The following is a 16,229-nucleotide window of genomic DNA, read 5'->3' as shown; positions in this document are numbered from 1 at the left end:
TACAGCAACTTCAGTTCAACAATCGAATGTAGAAGTACCAGCCTTCCCTAGACTATATGTATATGGATATGGTCGACTGAGATACAATTCACACACCATATTTATCCATTTAAAATGTACAATTCAGTGTTTTTTAGTTTATTCACAGAATTGTGCAACAATCACTGCAATCAATTTTAGAATATTTTCATCACCCTCACCAAAAAACTCTTCTTCATTGGGAGTCAGTGCCCATTTCCTCCCAACATCCACACCTCACCCTAAGTCAACCACTAATCTACTTTCTGTCTCTATGGATTTACCTATTCTGGATATTTCATATAAATGGAATCATACAATATGTGATTTTTTGTGAATGGGTTTTTTCACTTAGTATAATGTTTTCAAGGTTCATCCATGTTAGAGTATTTGTCAGTATATACTCCATTTTTATTCTCAAAAAATAAACCATTGTGTGGCTATACCACATTTTATTTATCCATTTATCAGTTAATGGATGTCTAGGTTGTTTCCACTTTTTATCTACTATGAATATTTGAGTGCAAGTTTTTGTTTGCACTCATGTGTTTGCATTTCCTTTGGATATATGCCTAGGAGAATTTCTGGGTCATATGACAACTCTATGCTTAACCTTTAAAAGAACTGCAGTGTGTGAGGATCGCAATTTCTTCACGTCTCTGATAACACTTGGTATTATCCATCTTTTTATTATAGCCATCCTAGTGGATGTGAAGTGGCATCTCATTATGATTTTAATTTGCACTTCTCTGACAGCTAAGGATGTTGCACATCTTTCCATGTGCTTATTGGCCATTTGTATATCTGTGGACAAATCTTTATTCAGTTCCTTCGCCCATTTTTTGACTGGGTTGTGTTTTTATTACTGACTTGTAAGAGTTCTTTATATATTCTAGATACTAAATCCTTATCAGATATATGATTTGCCAATATTTTCTCCAATTCTGTGAGTTGTCTTGTTAACTTTCTTAATGATATCCTTTGGAGCACAAAAGCTTTTAAGTTCAATGAAGTACAACTTATCTGTATTTTCTTTTATCACAGTGCTTTTAGTGTCATATCTAAGAAGGCTTTGCCTAACCCAAGGTCACGGACATTTTTCTCCCTTATTTTCTACTGAGAATTTATAGTTTTAGCTCTTACACTTAGGTTTATAATCTATTTGGAGTTAGTTTTTGTGCATGTTATGAAGAAGGGGTCCAACATCATTCTTTTTTATGTGGATATCCAGTTGTTCCAGCAACATTTGTTGAAAAGACTGTTATTTCCTCACTAAACAGTCTGGGCACCTTTGTCAAAAATCAGTAGATTGTAAATATGAGAGCTTATTTCCAGACTTTTAATTCTATTTCATGGATGTATATGTTCTGATTATTATAGATTTATAGTAAATTTTAAAATTGGGAAGTATGACTCTTCCAATTTTATTCTTTCTCTTCAAGATTGTTTTTCTTCAAGATTGTTCTAGGTCAATTGCATTTCCATATGAATTTTAATATCAGCTTGTCAATTTGTCCAAAAGCTTAGCTGGGATTTTGATAAGGATCATGTTGAACCCATAGTTCAATTTGAGGAATATTGCCATTTTAACAACCTTCAGTCTTCTAATTCATAAACATGGTTATATTTCCACTTATTTATGTTTTTCATTTCTTTCAACGATGGTTTGTAGTTTTCAATGTACGTCTTGCACTTTTTTCGTTAAATTTATTCCTAAGTATTTTGTTCTTTTGATGCTATTGTAAATAGAATTTTCTTACTTTCATTTTTTGATTGTTCATTGCTAGTGTATAGAAATAAATTGATTTGTATATTGATCTTATATCCTGAAACTTTACTGAACTCATTTGTTAGCTCTCATAATTTTTTAGCACATTCTTTAGTGTTTTCTATATACAAGATCATGTCTTCTACAAATAGAGTTTTATTTCTTTCTTTCCAGTATGATGCCATTTATTTTATTTTCTTGCCTAATTTCCTTGGTTAGAATTTTTGGTATGCTGTTAAATACAAGTGGTTATAGCAGACATGCTTGTCTTGGTTCTGATCTTAGGAAGAAAGCATTCAATTTTTCTCTATTAAGTAAAATGTTAGCTGTAGATTTTTCATAGATTCCCTTTATCAGATTGAGGATTTTCCCTTCTATTCTTAGTTTGTTGGATATTTTTATTATGAAGCGGTGTTGGATTTTGTCAAGTGCTTTTTCTGCTTCTATGGAAATGATTATGTAATTTTGGACATTTATTCTGTTGATATGATGTATTACATTAATTAATTTTTGAATGTTAAACTAAGCTTGCAGTCATAGGATAAAATCCACTAGGTCATAGTGTTTAAACATTTTTATATTTTTGATGGATTTATTTTTGTTAGCATTTTCTAGGGGATTTTTGTGTCTATCTTCATAAGAAATATTAGTCTGTAGTTTTCTTTTTCTGTGATGTCTTTGTCTGCTTTTCGTACCAGGATAACACTGGCCTCATATAATGAATTGGGGAGTGTTTCCTCCTCTTTGATATTTTAAAAGAATTTGTGAAGAATTGGTATTAATTCTTCTTTAAATTCTTGATAAAATTCACCAGTGAAGTCATCTAAGCTTGGGTTTTCTATGCATGAAGTTTTTGATTACTAACTCAATATCTTCATTTGTTACAGGTCTATTCAGATTTTTTGCTTCTTAATGAGTCAGGTTTTGTAATTTATGTCGTCCTTGAATTTGCCCATGTCACCTAAGTTCTAACATGTTGACACATAATGCTTCATAGTACTACCTTACAATCAATGTTATTTCTGTCATGTCAGTTGTACCGTCCCTCTTTCCTTCCTCATTTAAGTAATCTGAGTGTTCTCTTTTTTTGCTTGGTTCATCCAGCTGAAGGTCTGTCAATTTTGTTGATCTATTTGAAAAATCAACTTTTTCCTAGTCTCTATTTCATAAATTTCCACTCTAATCTTTATCATTTCCCTGGATCTGCTTCCTTTAGATTTGGTTTACTCTTCTTTTTCCAGTGTCTCAAGGTAAAGTGGTAGGTTATTGATTGGAGATCTTTCTTCTTTTTTAACATAGGCATTAGACCTATAAATTTTCCTTTCAGTACTGCTTAAGCTATGTCCAGTAAGTTTGGGTATATGTGTAATCATTTTTATTTATCTCAAAGTGTTTCCTAATTTCTCTTTATATGTTTTTTGACCGATTTGGTATTTAGGAGAATGTTGTTTAATTTCTACCTATTTTTAAATTTCTCAATTTTTTTTTTGTTATTGACTTCTAATTCTATTGTGACTGTGGAACAAACTTTGCATGCTTTCAATCCTTTTACACTTATTGAGACTCGTTTTATGGCTAGCTGTAGAATGTTCTATATGCACTCTAGAAAAAAGTGTGTACTATGGTGTTTGGGGGGCAGTCTTCTATAGAAGTCTGTTAAGTCTACTTGGTTTATAATGTTCTTCAAGTCTTCTATTTCTTGTCGGTCTTCTGCCTAATTGTTATATCCACTTTTGAAAGTAGGAGATTGAAGTTTCTACTATGATTGTGGAATTATCTATTTCTCCTTTCATTTCTGTCAGTTTTTGCTTCATGGATATTGGGATTTGCTGTCAGGTACTTATATGTTTATCATTGTTACCTTTTTCTAATGGATTGAACATTTTCTCACATAAAGTGTCCCTTTTTGTCTTTAGTAACAGTTTTGTTTTGAAGTCTATCTTATCTGATATTATCTGTATAGCCATTCCAGCTTACTTATGATTGCTATTTTTAAATATTTTTTCCATTCTTTTACTTTTAACTTATTTGCATCTCTGAATCTAAAGTGTGGCTCCTGTAGATAGCTTAGAGTTGAACTTGATTTTGTTTTTTTCTAGTTTGACAATCTGCCACCTGATTGGATTGTTTCATCCATTCGTATTTACTATTATTATTGATATAGTTGGATTTATGTCTGCCGCTTTACTTTTTGTTTGTTGCCTCACTCACATCATTTTTATTTCTCTATTCTCACTTTACTGTTTTCTTTCGCATTAAATATTTTCCGGTGTAATATTTTAATGATCTTTTGCTGTATTTTTTGAGTTATTTTCTTAGTGATTGTTCTAGGGCTTACCATATATATCTTAACTTACCAGAATCTACTTCAGATTTATACAAACTTAACTCTAGTGAGATACAGAAATGTGACTCCTATCTAGTCTTCCCCTTTTTTGAGCTATTACTGTTATAATGTTACATCTATATATTTGACAAAATAATACATGGTTATAACTATTACATTATGTAATTTTATGTCTTTTTAAAAGGTTGGATACCTGGAAAGAAGGATACCAAGAATAGATATAGATATAGAGGATACAGATATAGAAAGATAGCAAGAATAGATATAGGTATAGATATAGTTGTACATATGAGTTTGTTATATTAATCTTCTCATCCACATTCTTATTTACGCTTTCTAGTTCTCTTCATTCGTTGTTGTGGATTCTCATTACTGTCTTGTATCATTTCCTTACTCCAATATAGCTTTGTTCACACCCACGTCCTTTGCTCTGTCATTGTCAAATATATGTCTATATATAGGCCTAACAATAAAATTATACATATATTGTTTTATACTGTTTCTTTTTAGATCAGTTAATAGAAGAAAAGAGAATAAATATGTATTTATATTGTCTTTTATAGTTTCGTAATGAACTTTGCCTATGCTTTTTGTGTGGGTTTTTTTTTTGGAAGTTATGGATTTGAATTACCATCTGGAGTCACTTTCTGTCAGTCTGAAGAATATCCCTCAGTATTTCTTGTAAGGTAGATCTGCTACAACAAATTCTCTCAATTTTTGTTTATCTTAGTATGTCTTTATTTTTCCTGCATTTTTGAAGGATAGTTTTGCATAATATAACTTTCTTGGTTGACATTTTTTCCCAGCACATTGACTATGTCATCCCACTGCCTTATGGCCTCCATTGTTTTGCTTGGAAATCAGCTGTTACCCTTTCTAGGAATTGTTACATAAGGATTGCTTTTTTCTTGCTTCTTTTTGGATTTTCTCTTTGTCTGTGTCAAGATTTTTACTATAATGTGTCTAGGAGTGGATCTCTTTGCCTTTATCCTACATAAATATCATTAAGCTTCTGGTTGTATAAATTAAACTTTTTCATCAAATTTGAGGAGTTTTCAGCCAATATTTCTTGAAATATTTTTTCTGTTCCTTTCCTCTCCTTCTTGTGCTATCATTATGTGTATGTTGGTGTAATCCAATAATATTCCACATTTTTCTGAGGCTCTGTTTACTTTTCTTCATTTTTTCTCAGATTTTTTTTTAACTATACAAACACTATTGAATATCTTCAAATTCAGTCATTCTTTCATCTTCCAGTTTAAATCCACTGTTGAGCCCCTCTAATAAGTTTTGTTTCTGTTACTACACTTTTGAATTCCAGATTCTCATTTGATTCTTTTTTATAATTTCTTCTCTTTATTGATATTTTCTATTTGATGAGACTGTTATTGTATCTTCTTTTACTTATTTCAGCATGGTTTCCTTTAGTTCTTTAATTTATAATAGCTGTTTTGGAGTTTTTACTAAGCCTAAAATCTGCATCCCTCTCAGTTTCCGTTGCCTGCTGTTTTTCCTTTTCATAGGTCACATTTTCCTGTTTGTTTGTATGTCTCATGTTTTTGGTTAAAACTAGACATTTTTAGATAATATACTGTTTCAACTCTGGATACTAACAAACTACCCCCCTGCCCCCTAGGGATTTTTGTTGTTGTGTTTGCTTGTTTATTTGTTTAGTGACTTGGCTGGTCTATTTTTATAGAGTCTATTTTATTCACATAGTGAAACCTCTGATGTTGCTTCTCAGAGGGTACAGCCTTGGGCACATGCGCTGGGACTACAGTGGTTTTAGCAAGGTTCTCCTTGCCTGTCTCTTTCCCTGATCTCTCTGGGAAGCTGTTGGCCTCTGTTGGTATTATACCCAGTTGTTTACCTCCACTAAGTGTTAGCTGATTTCTCCATTGGTTTTGATAATATCTTGGGGCATAACTTGCTCCATAGTCTATTACAATTAAAGTGAGGACCCTTGGCAAGGTTAGTTTTTGAGACCAGTCTTTAGGTATGTTTTAATCCCAAGAGTTCTCTTCTTAGCTGTCTATCTCCCTTGCTCTCTCTGATAAACTAACTGCCTACAGATTAGCTTTTTGCTCTCGCAGAATTACTGGCCTCCTCTTAATTTCTTACCACCAAAATCTCCATTGTTTTCAAGAGCTCCATTAGTCTTGAACTTCTCCATTCTCTGTTCTAAATAAAATCAGTTCCTTTTGGTAATGCTTTGTACCTCTCTGTTCTTATGGTCTGCCTCTCTCCCTCATCAAAACCGATGACCCACTCCTTTAGAGCTGGGGGAAGGACAGTGCACTTCTTCTCTAGGGGTGATATACCTGCTCTGGGTGGGGCATTAGCCTCTGCTCTTCTTGGCTTTCCTCTTCCAGTATGGAATCTCCACCCTACTAGTGATCTGGGACAAGGGCAAGTGAGGCCCCAGTATTCTCAGCATGCCATGCCTGGAGTAGAACTTCCACCCTAATAATGAGTGTTTAGTGAAAGAAGGGAACCCTCAATATCCCTCAGTCGTACTTGCATGGAATTTATCTCTGAAAACCAGCTGAGAGTGATGAAAAATGTTGGCATCTTGCCCCTCTCAGGGAAATAGCATAGCCCTGGACTGAAGCTGTGGGTAAGAGAGTCCCATTTTCTTGACCATAACTGCTCAGAGTAAAACTTTTGCCACTCTGAGTGAGGGGGCAGAGGGAGGGAGTGGGTCATGGTTCAAGTGCCACAGACGCTTGCTGTTCTTTTCGATACTTAGTAGGTTTTCTTGAACAAACGTTTCTTCATTTGCTGTATGCCCTTAAGACAATTTCCAAACACTTTAAATTGTTGTATTTTCATAATTTGTACCAGTTATGGTTTTTTAACGTAAAGAGGGTCTATGGGAGCTCTTCATGACGCCACTATGGAAATGGTCTCCCCTACCACAGATTTTTAACCAGCTCACACTTTTGAGTATAGCATAATCTCTAGAATAAGTCTTTTATCCCACATCACTCCCAGTGGTTCTGTTTCCTTGCTCAAAACCTAACTACTACAATGTAGGCAGAAACTTAGTCCCTAAATGCCAGTCAGCGTCCTTGAAAGTTTGTGTTCTCCCCAGGAGACCTCAGAGGAGTATCTACTCAACTCTTACAATGTGGAAAATTCTGGATACATTCCACTTCAGAAAGAAGATGGTTATCTCCTTCTCTCCAGTGCTCTGGGTTTCCTCCAGCATTTTATTATCCCAGAGACTATCTTATTCCCAAACTTTCTACCCTTTTAGTGACCAAAATCTAAAACCTTCTTCATTCTCATCTTTGCTTCTTTTTCCATGGACTGACCCAGCCATATAATGGAATGTGCTGTGTTACCTGGGCTGCCTCAGTCAGAAAATAAAAGTTTGCTTGTGAATGTGTGGTTGATCTGTGAAATTAACTTGGTTTCTTATTTTTCTCATCTCTTTTTATCCTATCCCAAGGACATAGAACAGAACAAGGGCCTCCAGCACAAGTTCTTTAAAGTTCTAAGGGGAAAAAATGCTATGAGATAGTCTGTGTTGTTATAGTCAGATAGTCACATGTGCACTTCAGCCCATCCCCTCCGGAGTCTCGTTCCGGGAATTATACCATCTCTTACCTTTATCCCCAGTTAACCTTAATCTACTGAGTACTTTCTTCAACTGCTAAACATGCTCAATATTTCTTTATTCCAAAATAGGTATCTCCTCCACTATTAGTATCTAAAGCCACCACCTTCTCTCTGTTCCACTCTTCACCATCAAACTTATTTAATAAGTAGTCACAACTCCCTCCCTCATTGCCTCTCTACCCCCTTTCTCCTTAAATCCCTGCTGTCTGATAAAAACACTGGGAAAGAGGCTGACAAAGTCATTTGCTGAAGTTTTCTTGAGAGCCCTCATGCACAATGGTCTTTCTCAACTTCAGTCTCTCAACCCCCGACCTCGTTAACTCCCACCTCTTCCTTCCCTCTCACACTTGCTTACGTCCTAATGGACCCTCATTCTCCTGCTTCTCCCTATATAGAGATATTTCCCAAGGCTTTATACATAGTCTTTCTTTTCTTTCCCAAATATTTCTCTAAAAGCAGCATCATCCATTCTAACAGTTTCATGTGTCATCTCCATATTCAGAAGATTTAATGAAAATCATAGCATTTAATAAGTGCTTACTCTGTGGCAGGTACTTTGCATTTATTATCTCATTTAACTTTCAAGACAAACCTTATTAGGTCCATTTTACACTTGAGGCATTTGAGGGCAAGAGAAATTAAGTGACTTGCACATTGTCATATAGTCAGTAGATGAAAGTACCAGGATTTGAACCCAGGAAGTCTCACTCTTGCATAAACACTCTCCACCATTATGTTCTACTTCCCATCAAGACTGGGCTCAAATTCCTTCTCCTCCAGAAAGCCACTCCTGATCACCCAATGTGATATGTTCCCTTCATTTGCATCACCATTATGACGTTTACTTTTTGCTCTAAGTTACGGTCATTTATGCTTGCTCCCCTCCAACACACATTACACCATTGCACTATCAATTCTGCAAGAAAGGCACTGTATTTATTGATTTCATATCCCCTGTAATATTAGCCTTGGACAGTACAAAATAGGCAGCCAATAAAAGACCTGCTAATTTGAATGAAAGAGCAATCATCTGTAAAGTTGGGTCCTCTCAGCATGCCCCAACACCCTGTTTATTTCCTGATGTGACAGGAATGCAGGAAGTAAACAATCCCCAGGGTGTCCGTGTCCCGAATGACCTGGCACTCTGGGCAAGGGGACTCAGGATCTGTTTATTTTCAAGGCTATCAAAGAAAAGCTAGACCATAGAGAAGTGTATTGCTGAGAGGTAGAACAAAGAAAGTGCATTACAGATTATCATGTTGTGTCAACCTTCGCTAGCAAATTTATTAAGCAAAATTTTGTACTTCTTTTACTTTGATAGGACAAATCTCATATTTCAAAATAACTGTCCAACCCCAGATTAAGAATTCTTTCCCACAAGGTGTCACTGACTTCAATTTTCCATAAAGGAATATAGTAAATGAATCACTTTCCATCTATTAAGAAAGGCCTGTATATATCCAGATAACTTTGTTCTCTATGAAGGTATCTTATTTTCTCTCTTTCAAATAAAATTACGTTAAATTAAATTAAAAATAAATAAAGTTATATGAGAGAGACTAAAGTTGATATTGGTTTGGAGCCATGGACATTGTTAAAAATTTCTCCTTTGCATTATAACTATTTTCCAGAACAAGTCACATGGGCAAAAAAAAAAAGTTACACAGGCCCAGCCTGTGCACACAACTGAAGGTTTTATTTGCATCTAGGTAAACAGTCTTTTATGTACAGTGCATGTTTGCCTCAGAGCCAATTCAGCCGGCAAGTTCCCATGGGTTTCAAGGGAAACGCTCTGCTTGATTTGGCCACATATGGAGTTCAGAAATGTTTATGGGTCCAGGGAAAGAAGAAGGGAAAACCTGCTGATCCTCGCAGGATAGCTTTGAATGTCCTGGAAGTTTATCTCTTTACATGCACCCACAGAACTCAGCCATCCTCTAAGTCAGCCAAAGGAGTTAATTTGTGAGCAGGCTAAATCAGGTTTCTGAAATTACCCACACTGGGTCCCCTTCACTCATGCTTCTTCCTCTGGAGTGCCCTTAAAGCAGTGGGGCCTAAAATTATTTCCCAAGCCCACTGCTTTTTTCTCTTTAAAATTTGTCATTTCTCACATTCACTTTCAACCATGGCTTAAGTTTTGCCTTGTAGTGGTTGACTTCCAGATCTTCTACTTCAGCCAGGGCCTTATCTTTTCCTGAATCCCTAATTGCCCAAGCAATTCACCATCTCCAACCTAGCATGCCCCATACATATTCTTTGTCATCCCCCCATAGGCAGCCCTCCTAATTCCTTCTTTCTTCTTATCAACAGTGCTATAATGCTCCTGGCAGATACTTTTCATTTTCCTCTGTCTTGGCCTCATACCTAACCAGTCACAAAATTTCATGAAATCTTCCTTCATGAAGAGCTCAGTCTCTTTTGCTAGAGTCTGGACAAATCCAGGAAGGAAGGAAGCCAATCATGTGTCCACGTGATGTGGAAGGAATAAGGAGGTGGGTCTTAACTGCGTCAGGAGGTTGCCTGGCATGCTGGAGACAGATGCAGTCCAAAGGTCAAGCACAGAGCAGAGCTGAGGAGGAGAGCCAAAGGTTGGCACCAGATAGTAGGATCAGCCACCCATCAGACCTACAGGACTGGTGTGAGGACACAGTGAGAGGGAAGTCAAGAAGTCAGGAGTACGGACTGGGTCTGTCTTGGTCATCTTTGAATCCCCAGGACCTAGCTCATTGCTGATTCATGGTAGGCACCCAATAAATGCCCAACAAATGTCCCAAATACAGGGCATTTTGTTATATAATCTTTCATTCAAGACCTCATATTAAGCAACGCTTTCTCACTTTCATTTTTTTAAACCACTAGGAAGTGTTTTGGAAAGACATGTTAGAAAGAGCCGCATCCATACTTTGGGATATCTACAGAAGTAACCTCATATAATGGACAAATAAGGAAGCAAGGAATTTTAATGAGTTAATAATATTTTGTGGGGTTTTGACTTAACAACTTAAGTGTTAGATGTATTATAAAAAGGGATTTTAAAAATTGTTTTAAAAACAAGTAGAAATCAAAATATTCATCTACCAGTTAAATTTTTTTGGTCGTCATATATTTTCAATTGTCATACATTTTGTGGCTTGGAATAAAACTTCCAGTGACTAAGTCACGTAGAGATTCCAAAACTACTGCTCCTTAAACAATGTAGAGGAAATGAAGTGATATGCTCCAGAAAACTGTGTTGATGGAATCAAACAGTGCTAGTAGTGGTGATAAAGATTATGAGAGTAGCAAAAACAGTGTTTCTAATTAACATGATTTTATATAATATCTCATTCTAAATGTGCGTAAGCTAAATTACTACATTAAATATTAGTAGACTTTTGACAATTTCCTGTAAGTCACTGAAAGTTATATGTTTCAAATGGTCAGAGCACTTCTTATGGATCACCTCATTGGGAATCAGGGAATCTATGCATTGCATTACATTTGTTGAATAAAATAGTGAATGAATGCATAAATATTTATTAAAGATTAAAATTTAATTAAATATTAGCATTAGGAATGATTTATTTGCTAATCCATTGAGCCAACATTGATTGAGCTACTCTCTGCAAATCACCTAAACAGAAATCAGAATGGTTTGGTACTAAAAGTCTACTTTCCACTGGAATGTTGACACCTAAAATAAAAATACTTTTTTAAACTTTTTATTATGAAAAATTTCAGACATACAGAAAAGTGATGAAATAATATAACAAACATCAATAGAACTTCCATCTAGGTTCAACAGTTATTAACATTTTCCAAAAACTGCCTCATGTATATATTTAATTTTGGATGGACCATTTGAAGCAAAATTACAGCTGTCATAGTACTTCAGCCACCTAACTTTAGTATGCATCTACAAAGATTAAAAAATTCTCCCACATACCTGTAATATTACCATTATGCCTAACAAAATTAACAATAATTCCTTAATAAGATGTATTTCTAGTCGACATTTGGATTTCCACAGTTGTTCAAAATATTTATTTATTTATTTACTTGCTTACTTACTTATTTATTTTTGCTGAGGAAGATTCACCCTGAGCTAACATCTGTGCCAATCTTCCTCTATTTTGTATGTGGGATGCCACCACAGCATGGCCATTGACGAGTAGTGTAGGTCCACAATTGGGAATTAAACCTGGGCTGCTGAAGCAGAGCGTGCCAAACTTAACCACTAGGCCATGAGACCAGTCCCTAAAATATTTATTTTTTTACCATTTTTTTTAATAAAAACAGAAAAATAGGATCCAATGAAAGAACACAGACTACATTTGGTTGTGTCTCTTAAGTCCCCTCCCTAACCTTTTTTTCTTTTTCTTTTCTCTTTTCCAGCTTGATTGAGGTGTAATTTACAAATAAAAATTGTATATATCTGAGGTGCACAAGGTGATTTGATACAGCTATACATTGTGTAACTATTACCACAATCAAGCTAATTAACACATCCATCACTGCACTTAGGTACATTTTGTGTGTGTGTGTGTATGGTGAGAACACCTTCATTCTACTGTCTTAGCAAATTTCAAGTATAATATACAGTATTATTAACTGTAGTAACCATGCTGTACATTAGATCTCAGAACTTATTCATCTTATAACTGAAGGTTTCTATGCTTTGACCAACATCTCCCCATTTCCCCCGCCCCCCAGCCCACCATTCTACTCTCTGCTTCTGTGAGTTCAGCTCTTTTAGACTCCACATATAAGTGAGATTATGCAGAATTTGTCTTTCTGTGTCTGGCTTATTTCACTTAGTATAATGTACTCCAGGTATCTCCATTTGTCACATATGGCAAGATTTCCTTCCTTTTTATGGCTGAATAATATTCTGGGGTGTGTGTGTATGTGTTCATCCATTTATGAATACTTAGATTATTTCCATATTTTGGCTATTGTTAATAATGATGTAATGAACATGGAAGAGCACATATCTCTTCAAGATACTGATTTCATTTCCTATGGATATATACCCAGATGTGGGATTGCTGGATCATATGGTAGTTCTATTTTTTAATTTTTTGAGGAAACTCCATATTGTTTTCCATAATGGTTATACCAATTTACATTCCCACCAACAGGGTACAAGGGTTCCCTTTTCCCTACATCCTCACCAACACTTATTATCTCTTATCTGTTTAATAACGGTCATCTTAACAGATATGAGGTTATATTGCATTGTGGTTTTGATTTGCATTTCCCTGATGATTAGTGATGTCGAGCACTTTTTCATATACTTGTCAGCATTTGTGTGTCTTCTTTGGGAAAATGTCTGTTGAAGTCCTTTGCCCTTTTGTGTGTGTGTGTGAGGAAGATTGGCCCTGCACTAACATCTGTTGCCAATCTTCCTCTTTTTGCTTGAGGAAGATTGTCCCTGGCTAGCATCTGTGCCAATCTTCCTCCATTTTATGTGGGATGCCACCACAGCATGGCTTGATGAGCAGTGTTAGGTCCACACCCAGGATCCAAACCTGCAAACACTGGGCCACCGAAGTGTAGCATATGAACTTAACCACTATGCCACTGGGCCAATCCTCTTTTGCCCATTTTTTAATCAAATTCTTTGTTTTTTGTTATTGAGTTTTATGAGTTCCTTATATATTTTGAATATTAACCCCTTATCAGATGTGTGGTTTGCAAACATTTTCTCCCATTCCATAGGTTGCTTTTTCATTTTGTTGATCATTTCCTTTGCTACACAGGAGCTTTTTAGTTTAATGTAGTCCCACTTATTTATTTTTGCTTTTAAAGACCAGGCCAGTTGTCTTATTGAAATTTGCACAATGTGGATTATCTGATTGTTTCCTCATGAGGTTATTTACCTGTTCCTTTATCTCAATATTTCTTGTGAAATAGAAGTTAGATATAAGAGCTTGACTGAATTAAGGCTAAATGTTTCATCAGTGTATTGAATATTATGTCATGATAAGAGCACAGAGTGGCTAGTTGTTCCAACATCCATGATATAATTTGATCACCTAGTTAAGGTAGTAACCGTAGGTCTGTGATTAGGGAGTAATCTATGGGGTCCTACTTTGGCATCTTGAAAAAACCTTATTCCTCATTAACTTTTCACTTAATGGATTTAGCATCTGTTGAGAATTTTTGCCTGAATCAATTATTTCATTAAAGTCTTGTAAAATAAAATGCACATTTCTGATTACCCTCTTCAATTATCAATTTCCAATTCTATCCAACTATCTTTTACAATCTTAAATATGTTCTTTGAAATTGAAAAGATTGAAAGTCCAAAATTTTAAGTATCATACTTTATTGTAATGGGAGAGATCTAACCTTCAATTTTCTTTTTTGTTTTCAGCAAAATGGGAAGCCACATATTTATAAGCCATTTGTTGAGTTCTTCGAAGAAGCACCTCTTCACGTTATGGTTTTCACGTACTTGGGATATGGAATTGGAACCCTATTTGGCTATCTCAGAGACTTTATGAGAAACTGGGGAATAGAAAAATGCAATGCAGCTGTAGAGCGAGAAGAACAAAAAGTATGTATGTGCACCTCCCTGGATCTTTGTCAATGCCTATTCTTCCCTAAAGTCTTCTCAGAACGGTGATGCATGTTCAGAGCCTAAAAAGAGTGAGGTGCTCAGGAACTACTCAGGGTAAATTCTGTTCATCTCTACCTGCTAAACCCCATCCCCTATGTGTTCATGGACTTGTTTTTACAAATATTTATTTAGTAACTACTATTTGCCATATACTGAACTAAGGGTTTTCTCATACCTTAACATATTTAATTTTTATAACAACCTCATGTGATCAATATTAAAATACCATTTTAAAGACAAAAAAATTGAAATATAAGAGCAAGGGCACATGGGTGGGACTGTACTCTGGTCTTCTAGTTGGAAGATGAGTATTATTTATGTTCTATCTTGAAATAGAAAAGTGTGTCTGAGTGAAATGTGAGATTTTTATTTCATCTAGGTCAGGGTTTCTCAACTTTGCTACTATTGACATTTTGGACTAGATAATTCTTTGGTGGGAGAGGCTGCCCTGTACATTGTAGGATTTATTTTTTTTTAAAGACACTATTTTTTTTTTAAGATTTTATTTTTTTCCTTTTTCTCCCCAAAGCCCCCCAGTACATAGTTGTATATTCTTCGTTGTGGGTCCTTCTAGTTGTGGTATGTGGGACGCCACCTCAGCGTGGTTTGATGAGCAGTGCCATGTCCGCGCCCAGGATTTGAACTAATGAAACACTGGGCCGCCTGCAGCGGAGCGCGCGAACTTAACCACTTGGCCACGGGGCCAGCCCCCTACATTGTAGGATTTTTAACAGCATCCCTGGCCTCTACCCACTATATGCTATTAGGTTCTCCCACACACTTGTGATGATCAAAAATGCCTCCAGACAGTGCCAAATGTCTCATGAAGTGCAAAATCACCCCTGATTTAGAACCCCTGATCTAGATATTTTCAATAGTTAACCTATAAAAGTCTATACAGGGGCTGGCCCCATGGCCGAGTGGTTAAGTTCGCGCACTCTGCTGCAGGCGGCCCAGTGTTTCGTTAGTTCAAATCCTGGGCGCGGACATGGCACTGCTCATCAAACCCTGCTGAGGCAGCGTCCCACATGCCACAACTAGAAGGACCCACAACGAAGAATATACAACTATGTACCGGGGTGCTTTGGGAAGAAAAAGAAAAAAAATAAAATCTTAAAAAGAAAAAAGTCTATACAATGCTCTTTTCACATAGAGCTAACAACACAACCTGAAAATGTTCAGAGATCTGAAAAGAGCTTACATTATGTTAACATTTTCCAAATTAGTTCAAATAATTGATCATGCCATGAATCTCTTTTTCCTAAAAAATTGCTTTAGAATACTATGATTGTGGGCAAAGAACATAAGTGAAGCATGAATTTCAATGTAATGAGAGAACATCAAATCCTGTAACCTAGCAACTAGTATCCATGGTAAGATAAACATGTTACAGTAACACATCCAGGAACAAATCGTGCGGAACACTTCTTTGGAAATTGGCTTAAATCAAGTATATTACGTTCAGAAGAAAATCAGGCCCGGTTTTATTATTACAATCCCTCCTACCTTCAGCAAATATTTGAGCACATGTCTATGCCAGGTAATGGGTGCTAATATACACAGAAAAAAAGATAGATCCTACCATCAGAGAATTTGAAGTCTGGTATGCAAAAACAGACTCATGAGCAAAACATATGACAAAAAGTGATGATGGGAAGGAGGGTGATATGGAAAACAGGGATCTGTGCCCTGTGACTCCCTTAGGAGGTCAGAAAGGCATGATTTTGGGGCTTGAATGGTGAGCAGGAGTTTGCCTAGTGAGCAAGGGTGCAAAGGAGGACATTCAGAAGAAGGCACTGCTTGTGCCAAGGCATTCATTACCTCCTTAATCAAGTCAGATTCTTATTGAGCATGTATTTTGTGCCAGG

At 36.0% G+C, this 16,229-nt stretch overlaps 1 protein-coding gene across 2 annotated transcripts in view; it reads left to right on the top strand.

The window, feature by feature from the left end:
- The window catches only part of SPTLC3 (serine palmitoyltransferase long chain base subunit 3), a 148,306-nt gene that overhangs the window by 21,042 nt on the left and 111,035 nt on the right, over nucleotides 1–16,229 (top strand). For both annotated transcript variants that reach the window (XM_008518804.2, XM_008518805.2), the window contains exon 2: nucleotides 14,116–14,298. In XM_008518804.2, coding sequence (XP_008517026.1) covers nucleotides 14,116–14,298 — 183 coding nt within the window. The remainder of the gene's footprint in view (nucleotides 1–14,115; nucleotides 14,299–16,229) is intronic.

Source organism: Equus przewalskii, chromosome 21 (genome assembly GCF_037783145.1).
Source record: "Equus przewalskii isolate Varuska chromosome 21, EquPr2, whole genome shotgun sequence".
NCBI classification, from domain to species: domain Eukaryota; kingdom Metazoa; phylum Chordata; class Mammalia; order Perissodactyla; family Equidae; genus Equus; species Equus przewalskii.
The sequence above is the reverse complement of the archived record's forward strand: the minus strand, read 5'-3'. Positions and strand labels throughout refer to the sequence as shown.